The 13,733-nt window shown below is 35.4% G+C and overlaps 1 protein-coding gene and 1 pseudogene across 1 annotated transcript; both read right to left on the bottom strand.

Annotated features, from left to right (window-relative positions):
* Positions 1-536: 536 nt before the first annotated feature.
* Positions 537-9,468, bottom strand: LOC113072626 (LIM homeobox transcription factor 1-alpha-like). The gene is made up of 8 exons (XM_026245612.1): positions 9,355-9,468; positions 8,697-8,875; positions 3,405-3,622; positions 2,470-2,648; positions 2,026-2,103; positions 1,643-1,727; positions 990-1,148; positions 537-902 (listed from the first exon to the last, which is right to left on the bottom strand). Exons 1-8 carry the CDS (start codon positions 9,355-9,357, stop codon positions 766-768), a joined length of 1,038 nt encoding a protein of 345 aa, XP_026101397.1. The 5' UTR covers positions 9,358-9,468; the 3' UTR covers positions 537-765.
* A 1,503-nt stretch (positions 9,469-10,971) lies between these two features.
* LOC113072628 (retinoic acid receptor RXR-gamma-B-like) lies at positions 10,972-13,406 on the bottom strand (annotated as a pseudogene).
* Positions 13,407-13,733: the final 327 nt, after the last annotated feature.

A 13,733-nucleotide genomic window follows, 5' to 3' on the forward strand; every position in this document is an offset into this window, starting at 1 on the left:
GGCATTTTTAGCCTTTCATCTGTATTGAGGGTCAGGAGTCGGACCTCTATCACAAAAGTGTGCATATTTGATCCACTTATTTTTATGCTTTTTTGGATGTAAAAGGAAATAAATAAAATTTACTTACAGAGTTGTTTAAATCTGAGTCTGACACACAAAAGGAAACATTTGCCACGTTTGTTTTCTGCAGAAGATTATGGATAAATATCCATCTCATCCAGCGGTCTTTGTGTTTTCTGTCTTATAAAATGCCCAATTACTATTTTGGTGTGAGAAACTGCTGCAAAGATTCACTGTGTGAGTGAACTGTCCGAAAGAATCAAAGTGAGCAAAGAGTTTCAGATCTTTTTGCATTGACATCACTGACAGTATAAAGATCTATCACTAACATTTTACTGGAGCAAGGCAGGAATTTCACTGTAGTAAAAATTATGCCTATGGCAGTTCAAGTTAAAAACAATTAATCAAGAAACAATCTTGACAGATCTTTGGCTATTTCAAATACCAGGTGCCTAAAAGTAGAAGTGTTGTGCCAGTAACCTTTTTATTGTAATTCAGTTACACAAATATTACACGCATAAAATAATAAATACAAATTACACAAAGAACATTTTTATCACAGTACATTTTCGTTGAACAATCACCACCACCATTTCTACCCTAAAACATGCAAAAGCAGAACACACACAAGCATATATATACACACACACACACACACACACACTCTCCTCATACAGTATCTTTCCCAAGCTGTCTGAATGATGCTCAAGAGGCAAAATATGAATCTTGCATTGAATACAACCGGTCAATGGGTGTTAAAAGGGAGGGTTCACTGGATGACATACAGTCTCCAAAATGACACAGAGGGTCACTGTCTGTATCGTCATAGAGTGTGTCACAACCTATATATAAAGAGAGAGAAATGGGATGAGAAAAAGTATGTCACTGCATTTTTACTGTATTTTGTGAGGCTAGTGTGTGTTTTGTACCATAGGGATGCATGTGGTCTCCAGGCATCTGAGGAGGGGTGAGTCCTTGTCTGAAGGGGTCCAGCTTGAAGCCCTGTGAGTCTAGACGGATATTCTGCTGGGTAAGTGAATATGAACCTGCACACTCCAGCTCAGCAGGCAGACTTCCACAAGAGGGCGCTGTGGTCATATAAAAAAAAATAACTTTGAGTTATTAGTCTCTTGCATTTTAAAAATCATTACTTATTACTCGTTTCAGAATGTTCAGAAAGCATCCAAACGTAGCCTAATGTTTATAATGCAAAATTATAAAATTGAACATCCCCTTCATCCATTCTTTTTATCTAACATTCATTCGCAGACAATTTTTAAACATTTTTTAAAATGGGAACCTAAAAAACGTTCTTACAACGTTAATGTGTTTGTTAGCTGGGAAAGTTGGTACAAAATATAGCGGAAATTTCTGTCCCTGTACAAAGCTTAAGAATATTTAATAAAACATGAACTGTTAAGATTCGGTTGTTTGGTAACTGTGGCTGTAACATTCTTGGATGCAATACATGACCCAGGGTTAAAAGTGCTGCTAATTACAAGTATGAAATTTTTTTTTAAAAAGTGGTGTTTAAAATGAAGTTAACCAAAGCAAAGCATAAAACGTTTGTGAATTTATATACCAGTGTGTTGTGATTGGCTATCCCTGTTCTCCTGAGGGGACACATTTTGCTTCTGCTGCTGTTGTCTTCTTGCCAGTTTTTTCATCTACAAAGACAAGAGATTGACATAATAAAAACGTTCACATATAGTAATGAGAAAACTAATAAGAGAAAATATCCCTTTATAATGCGAAGGAAGGCAGAAAACACACAGGAAAGGAAATCCAAATCTAATCTAAGGTGATCTATATATAATATGTCATCAGTTTCCTACACGAGGCAATAACACAGCTTGTTTCCTTATTGGCAAGCTCATATACTGCAGAAAGAGGTCTGTTATCAATTGCATAAGTTGATGCTCTTTCAATGAGTGTGTTTGTCTGTGTCGGTGGGCATCACATTACCTTGGCTCTTTGGTTTTGGAACCAGACCTGAACGACTCGTACGCTCAATCCTGTCTCTGCTGCCAGCGTCTCCCTTACCTTACAAAAGAGAGAGAGACATAGTGTGACCTTCATGGTCTACGGGTCATGTAGGCTAACTGATGAACTGACCCACACTGGAGTATCAGATCAACAAAGATAGATACAGCAATGCAGTCCAGAACAGCTGCGGCTGCACAAAAACCTCCTTCACAAATCTTACAGTAAAAGAAACATTAAAAAAACAAAAGATTAATCTATAGAAGTAAAGCAAAGCCTGATGCTTTAATGAGATTCTTAAACTATTACACAATACAAATTGACAGTATCTAAAGTAGTTTACTTTATAGTAAGTCAGCGTAGTTATAAAGTAAGTAGTAATATTTGTAAAATATTTTACGTTCCGTTATTATTTAAATAGCGGACCTTTCGACATGGTTTGGATGAGACCTCAAAAGAAGCTTTGAAAGCACGTCTCTGCTGTGTTGTGAGAATGGTACGAGGCCTTTTAGGTCTCTTGTGTTCCATGTCTCCTATTGTGTTAGACTCCCCTGTGGTCTTAATGTTGTCTTCGTCATCGTCCTCCTCACCATCTTCACTTTTACCTGTAGTTAAAGAAAAAGAGGTATGTAATGCTTAACAGCAAACAGATCTTCACTTGAAATAATAATAACAATAATAAAAACTTAAGCTAATTAAGCAACCAATATCTGTTTGAACAGTTAAAATTATTTAACAGGCTTACAGTAAGAAATACATTGAAAATAGTGATTCATGAATAGGCATCTATACTACTTTTCAAAACTTTGGGGTCAGTAGGATTTTCTTTAAATAAATTAATATTTGTAATCAGCAACTACTGTATGCATTACATTTATCAAAAGTGACAGTAAAGACATTTGCAATGTCACAGAAGATTTCTATTTTATATAAATATACTATATATTACTCTCTTTCTCTCTCTCAATATATTCAGATATATTAATATTATTTGTTAATTTATAGCATTATAATATTCTGCTTTATTCATATAATTTATTGACAATATATTTGTATTTATTACTACTAGTACTATTTTGATACATATGCTTCATTCTTAAATCTAGTGTAAGCACTGCAGCGCCAGTGAGTGTATAGTGTACCCGAAATGTGTGTAAAAACAGTAGGAGTGGGTTAAATCCTGGTACTGAAGGACTCCAGCACTGCACATTTTGGATGTCTCTTTTATTTAACGCACCTGATTTATATAATCAGATCATTAGCAGAGGCACCATGAATTTACTCAATGTATCAGATGAGGAAGACATCCAAAATGAGCAGTGCCGTGGTGCTCCAGGACCAGGATTGTTTTAAAACAATACCTGAATCGGAGGTGGTAAGGCTGGCCAGTTGGTTGTGATAGTCTCTGGCACAGAAAAGCCTGTCCCCTGTGAGCACACAGCGGTCTCCCTTCTGCAGCCTGCAGCCGCACACACAGCAGCAGAAACACCGCAGGTGGAAAACCGCAGTGCCTGCGTGCATCACCAGCTCGGCCGGAGAGATGACCTCTGCACAGCCCTTACACCGTACCAAAAACAACCTGACAGGAAAAGAAAGAAGGAATTAATATACTGAAAAAGAGACTTCATTATACAGAATAAACTGCTTTTGAGATCGTTTAATGAATCGACAGCGTATAGGCTAATTTGCCATTATACATAGTTTTGGATTGATACATTTTTTGTGTCTACACTGAAAAAAAAAACAATCGATTTTATAAGAGAAGACATTAACAATTTTGTTAAGGGATCTCTCATTCATTTCTAAGGAATCTGCAAACAATATTTGATCTTCACACAACTCTGACAGAAAATCAAGGCTGTGATGTGTTATCAAGGCACACATTATCCAATGGAACAGCCATGGACCTTGTTATCTCCCAATAATATGACCATGGCTGTATCTGAAATATAGAAGTGAAAAACTGTTTGTGAACATAGGAGTATGTACAAATTCACAGTATTCATAAAACAGTAGGCAAACTACTACTGTTTCCTGCGAGATTCTGAAGTGCGCATCTGATGGACACTTTTCTATCCCATGACACCCTCAGAGAGGACTTGTGAATTCCTGTGAACCAATGCAACTGACCCTGGTAGGTCACATAACAATGACAACATGACTTATGTAGTACATCCGGATCACATTCATACCATAAAGAACATACTTTTTAATGGTCACTTATGACTTACTTATTTAAAAGAAAACCTACTCAGAGAGTGTGCGATTTCGGATGAAGTCCATCTCTGGTACAGCTGTAATTATGACAGTGTTATATTTACAATATATGAACTGTAAGGTGGCAAAAATACACAAAATGACACGTAGTTGCTTTAAAATCTTTTGATGAAGAGTACAAAGAAAGATTTTGTTCTTCTGGGATGTTTTATGTTGATGTACCATCAGAGATTCCAAGAATGTTGCTGAGTCGCCCCGTCCATCAAAAAGTGAGACAAGAACTTGCCATGTCCCCTCCACCCAAAAAAAAGCTATGCAGACGCATACCCCCAGCATGGTGAGTGTGCATCTTAGCGCCTGGCAACCAGAGCTGGGTTTCAGTGGGTTAGACAGAGGCAGCCGGCTCCACGACTGTGTCCGGGGCAGGACTCCCGGGGTGGGGGGAGAAAGGAGCTCGGCAGGCCATGGCTCCAGACGGAGAGAAAGAATCACGCCTCCCGGTGGGCGAGGCTGGTCCAGGGAATGATCTTAACTCGACTTAACCAAACCTAGACAAAGGAGGGAGCTGGCCCAGAGCCTCGCTGCCATTGTCCTGCCCTGGCAGACACCACATTTTCTGTTTGTCAAACTGGCCTGAGATTTCCGCGCCCGGAGGGGGGGGTGGAGAGTGGAGCTGTAGTTTAAGGTTTGGTGTGAGCGTGACAGGGAGGCTTAGAGAGAATGACCCCTAGAGGTGTGACAGCTTCAGACTTGGGCTGACAGGCTACTCCTTAATAGAAGACACTAGAGGCAAAACAACTGTTTTTCATGTACCAGTCAATTTTTATATTAAGGGTTATTTTGCTTCTATAATAATATCTTTTTTTAGAAAAAGTACACATTATTTATTGTACTTTCAAAGTTCACATTTAAATTACAATACATATCTTCAACGTTGTTTTCTTAAAATGCACCAAAAAGTAGCACTACACAACATTTTCTAGTAGGTTCTCACAGGTTTGTTCATATAATATTTGTCTGATTGTATTTCTAAAAACGCCACTGAAATGCTCAGATTTTTGTTCTGGAAATGTATGCAAATTAGTGCATATCAAATGAAATAACACATCAATTGAAATATATTTAGACATAATAATTTAGAAAACTTCCTTCTGTACTGTGATCAATCAACTGGGGAAAGTGTTGATATCTGTAAAACATTTTACCCTGTTTACCTGTGATGTCTTCATGCTAAAAAGTCAAGTAACTTTTATTTACATAGGATAAGAGGTTTCCATTTCAAGCACAGACAGTACTGAAATATTGATTACTGTATGTACACGCATAAAATTTTCGGCTGTGTTTCTCTTTTACAATTTGTACCAATTATAAGCTTTTGGCTAGAGATCAGCGGGTGTTATTGTTGGTATGCGTATCTCAGCTAGTTGCATGGGAGCATTGCAGTGTGTTCACATGCAGACAGCAAAAATTCCTCTGATAAGTATGAATTGAAACATCCCAAAGCCTTGCATTGTTGAGAACTATTAGTGTTGCCCTGGGGTTGCTGTGGAAACCGCTGCGAGTTCTTTAGGGTTCAGTAGGAGGGACAGAAAAAAGTGCTGCTCAATAAACTCAAGAGCATCTGTGGTATGTGAATGCAGATAGCAGAATATGCCAATTGCATGTTTGTGTATTATAGATATAGTAGATAAATATAAAGTATACATAGTTACAATTAAGTTAATGGTTGCATTGACAAGATAAAAAAAAATATTTTGATCTGGAAGCATTTGTGTTGATATATTATTGCAACTTGCCGAATCAAAGCTTGAATCTATTTCTCAAACCTTTTTGGACATTAAGTTAGAAATGTAGTAATATGTTGTAATCTATATAATTTCACATTATCATTAAAATGATAACACAATTTAAATAATTATAAATAATGTCCTTTTAAACCAAAAAAAAATTCTTTGAAAAACACATTTGACAGGTGTTTTCTACTTTTAACAAGAGTTTTTATTTCATTTTGAAGGCAAACTTTTCTTAAAAAATGAAACCAAATGGAATGTTTTACAGAAGAGCATTTTTAATGCTAGAATTTAATTATCTTTGATAATGTGACATGATCTATATAAAAAACTCAATTAATTATTTTAACATTTGGTAGTAATAATAAAAGTCACTGTAAGTTATATTTTATTCTCATAGTGGCTGCTTTCCATTTAGCTTACCCAATCAGATTTGGTATCACATTACATAAATTAATATAATGTTAAAATAAAAAAATAGCTTCTAATAATACTTCCCAATATTTCTATTTCTATTTTTACTTTTTTATTATTATTATTATTTTAAGCAACCCTTCTTTAAAAAAAAAAAATCTTACTAACCCCAAACTTTTGAACAACAGTATAAATGTTTAACAAATTAAACTCATATTATATTTGAGAGAAATAAAGGAATCGAGAATCACTAAAAAAATGCACTCTTCTCGTCTGGAGATCACTACTATAACTACTTAACTTACTATTCCTATAAGTCTAAGCATCACTTTAAATCCAAATTAAATTGATCACTGACCCATTTACAGTAAAGCTGCTCCTTAACCTGGTCAGTAAGTGCTGGGTCAGCGTGCTCTCCACCCCTGAGCCCACAGTTAAGCACTGGGCTACTGGGTAGGAGTGCCAGCCAAGCACTGCGTATGTGGCTAATTGGTCAGGTCAGATATCTCACGGTCGGACGGGCATCAAGCAGGGGCACCACTGGGCACCAACCTATCCAGATGCCTTGACATACTTCACACGCAGAGATCCCCTCTACATACACCCCCTGCCCAACACACAAACACACTCATATTCTACCCAGAACATATGGCCCGATCCTCCACACAGCCTCAGCCTTTTTATTATTAAGAGCACAGTGGTCACTTCTCCATCATTGTTACTTCGGCTGATAGACTCAAAATGTGAGTATGCGTTATGGGGTTTGGCGAAATCAGAGCTTTTTTATTGAAAATGTAAACTTTTTGTCAGATACGATACATTAGCCATTTAAATTAAACTTGAGAACTTTAGATGGTGATCAGAACTCAAATAGTGTCCATAACTGCACTCGTTTGTATTTTCCGGGTCATTGCGCTGTGTCACTTCACACACTTTTTTTTTTTAATATGGAGGTGAGAATGTGCATATGAGTGTGTGAATGAGAATCAGAGTGAGTTTTGGGGGTAGTAGGGGGTCCATGCACCGTGTCGGTGTGGCCATATGCTGTCCCCAGCTTGCCGTTGCCACACCGATGGGTCCTGCTAATTTAACACATCTTGACAGCGTGTCAGTAGTGCTGTCCTCCTGATCTAATGGTGTGTGTTTGTGTGTGAAAGCCTCCTCGCATTCCATGGCCCACCGCGACCCTTCCTCCTGCAGTCACCTTGTCTTTCAGGAGTTCTGTGCCAAGTTCCCCAATACACACAGTTTCTATCTCACTCAAAAAACACCAACACTCATAAAATGGGCTATATAAAAATATTGTTTGTGTAAACAGGTATACAATTATGTGCTAACAGAATAGTGCATGTGTAATTTTAAACTGCATGCTGATGTTATGCATTGCAAAATTAAATTAATCAGCCTTCCATATCCAAACTCTAGAGTTAAATAAACAACACTACCATATAAACGGGAATTTAAAAAAAAAATCTAAAGTTATTTACTGCATCATTACTAGACAGTGGCTAGATATGTGAACTGAAACCTTAACAATAACATTTTACTGGCTTTATCTACAATGTATCCACTGAAATATTTACATATTGGTTATTTCTGTCATTAAGTCATTAAAATGTTCTTTCGAGAATAATGTAAGTGATTGTTGCAGTGCTTAAATAAAGTATAATAAATTTATTTTTTTCTCTTAAAATAGGTCTGTCAACTCAATTTCGTTGAGAAATAAAACTGATAGGCTATAGGTTATTCATTGTAAGCTCTAAATGTTTACAAAGGGGGAAAAAAATCCAGCGCACTCACAAATGCATTTCTAAAAAAAATTCAAGCAGTCAATTATATACACAGAGAAAGTCGAACATATTTCTCGCAATAATCTCGTCCCATTTTTTCTTTCTTAAGCATTCAGTTCAGTATATATATATATATATATATATATATATATATATATATATATATATATATATATATATATATATATATATATATATATATAATAGCGAAGACAGAAACAAATATTTGAAAATAGCAAAGCAATGAATAAATAAATAAAAACAACAATAAAGAAATTAAGTTAATATGAAGACCTAGCCAAGTTTAGTTTCATCTCACTAGAAGAAGCTTATAATTACCTTGGACTCACGTCACACTTTCCCGCGTTGAACTTCTAATAGTAATTCAGTTTGAATAAAACGAAATCATTGTTGAGACAAACAGTAATAATAAGAGTCTTACTTCTGGTAGTCTCGCTTGCAGTAGAGTGTCTTGTTGCGAAGGAAGCAGGTGTCTTTCAGAGGCTCGCGACATGATGCGCAGTGCAGGCAGCGCTCGTGCCACAGTCCGTCCTGCACGCGGAGCAGGTACCTGTCCCGGATGAGCTCATTACAGCCTTCACACACGCTCTTTCTCCACGTCTGCAAAAAAGGCACATTTATAGTGCGACTGTATTTAAACAAAAATATTAATTCTTAAGTGTAATTTACAAAATTGTATATTGTTTTAGCTGCCATCCTTTTAAAATTATACTATACCAAGAAGATGTGAAAGTAAAATAAATGAAAGTTTAATGTAACTTAAAATTAGAAAAATAGGCTAAATATTGAAAAAAAAACTTCATCCACGAGCATTACAAAATGAAAACTATAAGCACCATCAGAAATACAGAACAAACGAGATTTCGAGTTTCATTAAAATATTTACTTCTAAAATTATTCAGGCAAACATAAAACGACTTGCGACATCAAAATAACAGTCAGTGCCCATAGCATTATTTACTGTCACATGTCAGCATATTTATCAAGACCAGTAACTATGGCCTTCTATTATACTGTACATGACAAAACTTTACCAAAACTTTAAAAAATGCGATAGGATTAGACATACATCCACCTACCATTGATGAGAAAATATCCTTTTGTCGCTCCGAGTAACTTTCGACAGATGCTTAAGTTGTAAAAGCACACAAAAGCTCCATATGAAAATAAACCTGTGCGTCATTTACTCTCTCTCTCTCTCTCTCTCTCTCTCTCTCACACACACACACTTAAACCTCTCTCCTCCCATCAGGTACAAAGTATACAGCCCCCTTTTTTTTTTTACAACTTGTGATGAACTCTAAAAAATTAATAAGATAAGATAAAAAAAAAAAAAAAATGAATTTTGAACAATAATGCCCTGTTTGGGTTTAAGAGACCCCAAGGCAATTTCAGTTGCTAAAAAAAACTCTTACTGATTAAACAGTGATTGCAATTATTATTGTTATTATACAATATATTATAGATAAACTATAGATAAAGACGGTTCAAACATGCCCTAAAAAGTTACATTAATTCTGCTTGGGGTCCATAGAAATGTGCATAATTAAAAAAAAAAAATACATTTAACAGATTCACAATGGGGTGCAATGCTGCTTATTGTATATTTAGATTTATTGCATTTTCCACAATTTCTTCTGCATGCTGGATAGCCATTCTGAAATGTAGTATATGACAAAAAAATGGGGTTAAGCTTATATAATAACTTTCCGGCTATACTGTTTTTGCTAAGTCAAATAAACATATTAAAATAGTCTGAAAAAGAGGGTTATTTCTAAATGAATATGGTTTTTACATGCACATCATTTGGTTCTCTGTGATACAACCCAAACAGACAACCAGTAAAGAAAATCTTAAACATTTGTTTGGAGTTCATATTATAGTGTCATGACCAGAACCGACCATATAGCCTACAACGATCACAGATTACATAAAGATTATATCATTTGAAATGGTCTTATTTTTTAAGTTTAGAAAATATATTTAGAAAAGATTTTAAGATATAAAAAAAAATGGGGGGAAAAAATCGTATACTCTACTTTCCCACATGACAGTTCAAACTGGTTTTAGGTTCAGATCCCTTTCCGCGCTGGAAATGAGAAAGCCACCACAGCCACACGATGTTTTGATTCGTAAAGTGGCGCCATCTAGCGGACGGAACACACTGCGCCAGATAAGGTATATGATGCAGTGTTTTGCTAAAATCTCATTTATTTGAGATTTAGATATTTAAAATTGGACAACACCACATCTCAAACAATGGCCTGCTCTTTAAAGGCTTTTGGTTCTACAGGGAAAAAAAGTTGGATGCTCCAGTAAAATAAGGACAGACAATAATGCCTCATTATCTTTTACTCAAAAACAAAACAAAACAACAACAAAACACACACACACACACACACAAAAGAAAAGGACATCATATTTAAATATTTATTTGAACAGAATTCTAAATTTAGTTTTAGAAATTACTGTTTGGGTAGATAAAAATTCCTTGAATAAAATATAATTTCTTTATTGCATTGCCACAACGAATACCTGACATTAGCTATTTACAGAAACATTCTTCTAAAAAACCTTACAATACCTGACATTAGCTATTTACAGAAACATTTCTTCTCGAAACCATACCAGTAAACTTAATTTCATCTGTATATTTTGAGACGTGCTCATATTTTTTTTAAAAAGAATATATAATTTGTGCTTTGTATAAAATATGCAGTGTACTGCAATATCTTCAATCAAGTTGGTTATTATATTAGTTACATAAGAATATGTACAAAAATAAATGGTCCGTTGGAACTTGTGTCACGTGATCTGATGGGGTGCTTCCAGCATCTCCATTAGGAAAGTGTCTATGGGTGTGTCTCCAATCAGGCTTGAAGAAAAATAGGTGCTCCAAACACTTGAGTCCCGATGGATCGGAGGGCAGGAAGACGCAACAAAAGTTTAGCAAACCTGTAAACCAGGCATGGGAGGAAGGACATAGAGTGAAAAAGAGTAATGTGCACAGATATGATCAGTATTTACTGACAAACATGTATATGACTTTACCTGCCAGGCTGGTCAGGGTATTTCTGTTTAGTGTAGGTCTCCAGTGAGGCGTAAACTTTCTCCCTCAGTGCCTCTACCTCCGCTGGGTTAGACAAGCCTTTGGCGTCTACGAGAAGAGACAATCTGCATGATTAACTATACACTCTATCAAAACATCTTACACGTCTTTACATCAAATATATTAAAGTTCCTATTCACTGTAATTACATTTTGGCAGTGTATAAAGGCATACAAAAAAAATTACAGTATTTTTTTGTGTTTCACGAAAGAAAGAAAATGTCCGTAATGACAGAATTAACATTTTTTGGGTAAACATGTCTCTTAATCTATTATTATATATAAAACATATTATATAACATGTATGTGTGTGTGGGGGGGGGGGGGGGGGGGGAGGGTTGGAAATGTAAATGTAAATAATGGCATAATTTAACAATTAACTTTGTTTAATCAGTGCTGTAGACAAGTGTATAGAAATGGCAATTGAGCGACACACCAGGGTTGAAGAGGACAATGGTTCTAAGGCAGCTAGTTCTGTCTTATCCATCTGCATATCCTTCATTTTAGATACCAGCTCTGTCAATACCCTGCCACAACAAGCACACAAAGCTTTCATTAGTTGTAATTCAAATAAAGATGCATATTTTATGATCATTCTCTAAACAAACAAAAATGTTGAAGGTGGAAATAGTCACCTGTTAAAAATGGAGCCGACACCTGCACTGTGAGCACTGCTCCTGTGGACATGGAGGCCTGTGCCAGCAAGATGCCATCTTTAACTGTGATTGAGCGATGAGAGAATGAAGCAATGAGGAGTTCATTCCATCCTGTAAGAAAAAGATTGCATGAAGAAAATAAATGACACGAATAGCAAGAAGAAAACATCATTAGCAAGGCTTTGTGATGCATTCTGGTGGCTACATCATGAATGCGTGTGAAGTGCTTGACCAGCAGAGGGCAGCATTCCCACTTACACAACCAACACAGTTCTGTCTGACCCTTTGACCTACAGTTATTATAGACAAAACTAAAAAAAAAAATAATAATATAATAATTGCTTGAAATTAAGTTGAAATGAAATAAAACGTTGATATTAGATGAAACCCTTCATCTTGAAATACTTTTTAAATAATAACTGCTACCTTGGAAGCTAACTGAAAAAAAGACCTTTAGGTTCAAGACAAATATTAAAAGTACTAAAACATCAATAAAAATAAAAAGTTTTACAGTTTTTTATTTTATTTTTTTTTACAAATAATAAAAGATAAAAGATGACAGAAGCAAATTAATTACTAAAACTCAAAACTAAAATGAAAATGAAAAGCATTTGAAAATGAAAAATTTAAAATGCTAATAAATACAACAATAGTACATAAATAATACAAACACACCAACATTGCATGTTCATTAAAGAACATGTATCATTAAAATGTATCATATTTTGTGTCAATTCCCTCGTTTTTCCAGATCCTACAACCTTGACGGAAAGTCCAAATGAAGTGCTAATCAAAAACAGCTCTTATAGGGGCAACAGAAGAACAAAGTGTAGTCATAGAGTTCTTGTTTGTTAATAGCAACTTATATATATCTATATGTTTTATACATGTGTATGAGTGTCACATACCTGCTCGAAGCAAAATAACCTGATCATCCAAAGGCAGATCAGAGAAATGAGGTATCCTCTTGGCCCACTCCACCAGAGTAAACAGTTGTTTGTCAGCTGCATGGCAGATATTAGTGACTGGGTCATTAGTCTGAAGAAGGAGACCAGATGAAAACAAAGCAGAGAGAAAAAGAGTATTTGAGTTGTTACTTTCTCAAAGAATGCTTAAGCCATACATTTATGTACTGTGCAAATTGTACATGAATAAATATAAACATCTTTGTCTTACTGAGTTGACTGACTGTTCTCTGTGTATGTCTCAGTCTTAGGTTCTACTGCGAGTTCTGCATCCAGAATCTTATCCACAGGCATGTCTTCATTAAAGCTGCTCGTTGATTCCACCTCATTATCACCTTTCTCCTTCCCACGCTGCCTCTCTTCCTGGACTGCTGTGATGTCCAGCAGAGCAAGGTAAAGAGTACATTATAAATCATTGTAATTACCGGTAATGATTATGACATCGAAAGTAATTTAAGAAATCTCCAATTTTTTTAAAACTTTTATCTGTAATACTAGATATTGTACTTTTTTGATATTTTATTTGAGATATTATAAGATAACAAATGTACAAAATAATGTTATTCAATATAATGTAAGAATATAAAGAAATATGATATAATATACATAACATTTAGTCATTTAACAGATGCTTTAATCCAAAGCGATTTACAAATGAGGACAATGAAAAGCAATCAAATCAAAAAAGCAATGATATGGAAGTGCTATAACAAGTGTCAGTTAGCTTAA

The sequence above is a fragment of the Carassius auratus genome, unplaced genomic scaffold, assembly GCF_003368295.1.
Source record: "Carassius auratus strain Wakin unplaced genomic scaffold, ASM336829v1 scaf_tig00009712, whole genome shotgun sequence".
NCBI lineage: Eukaryota > Metazoa > Chordata > Actinopteri > Cypriniformes > Cyprinidae > Carassius > Carassius auratus.

Coding starts and splice junctions, on each gene's coding strand:
- LOC113072626 (XM_026245612.1), bottom strand. Junction 3,623..8,696: donor TGCAAGCGAGACTACCAGAA/GTAAGACTCTTA, acceptor TTTTCCTGTCAG/GTTGTTTTTGGTACGGTGTA. Junction 903..989: donor AGACCACATGCATCCCTATG/GTACAAAACACA, acceptor CTTTATATATAG/GTTGTGACACACTCTATGAC.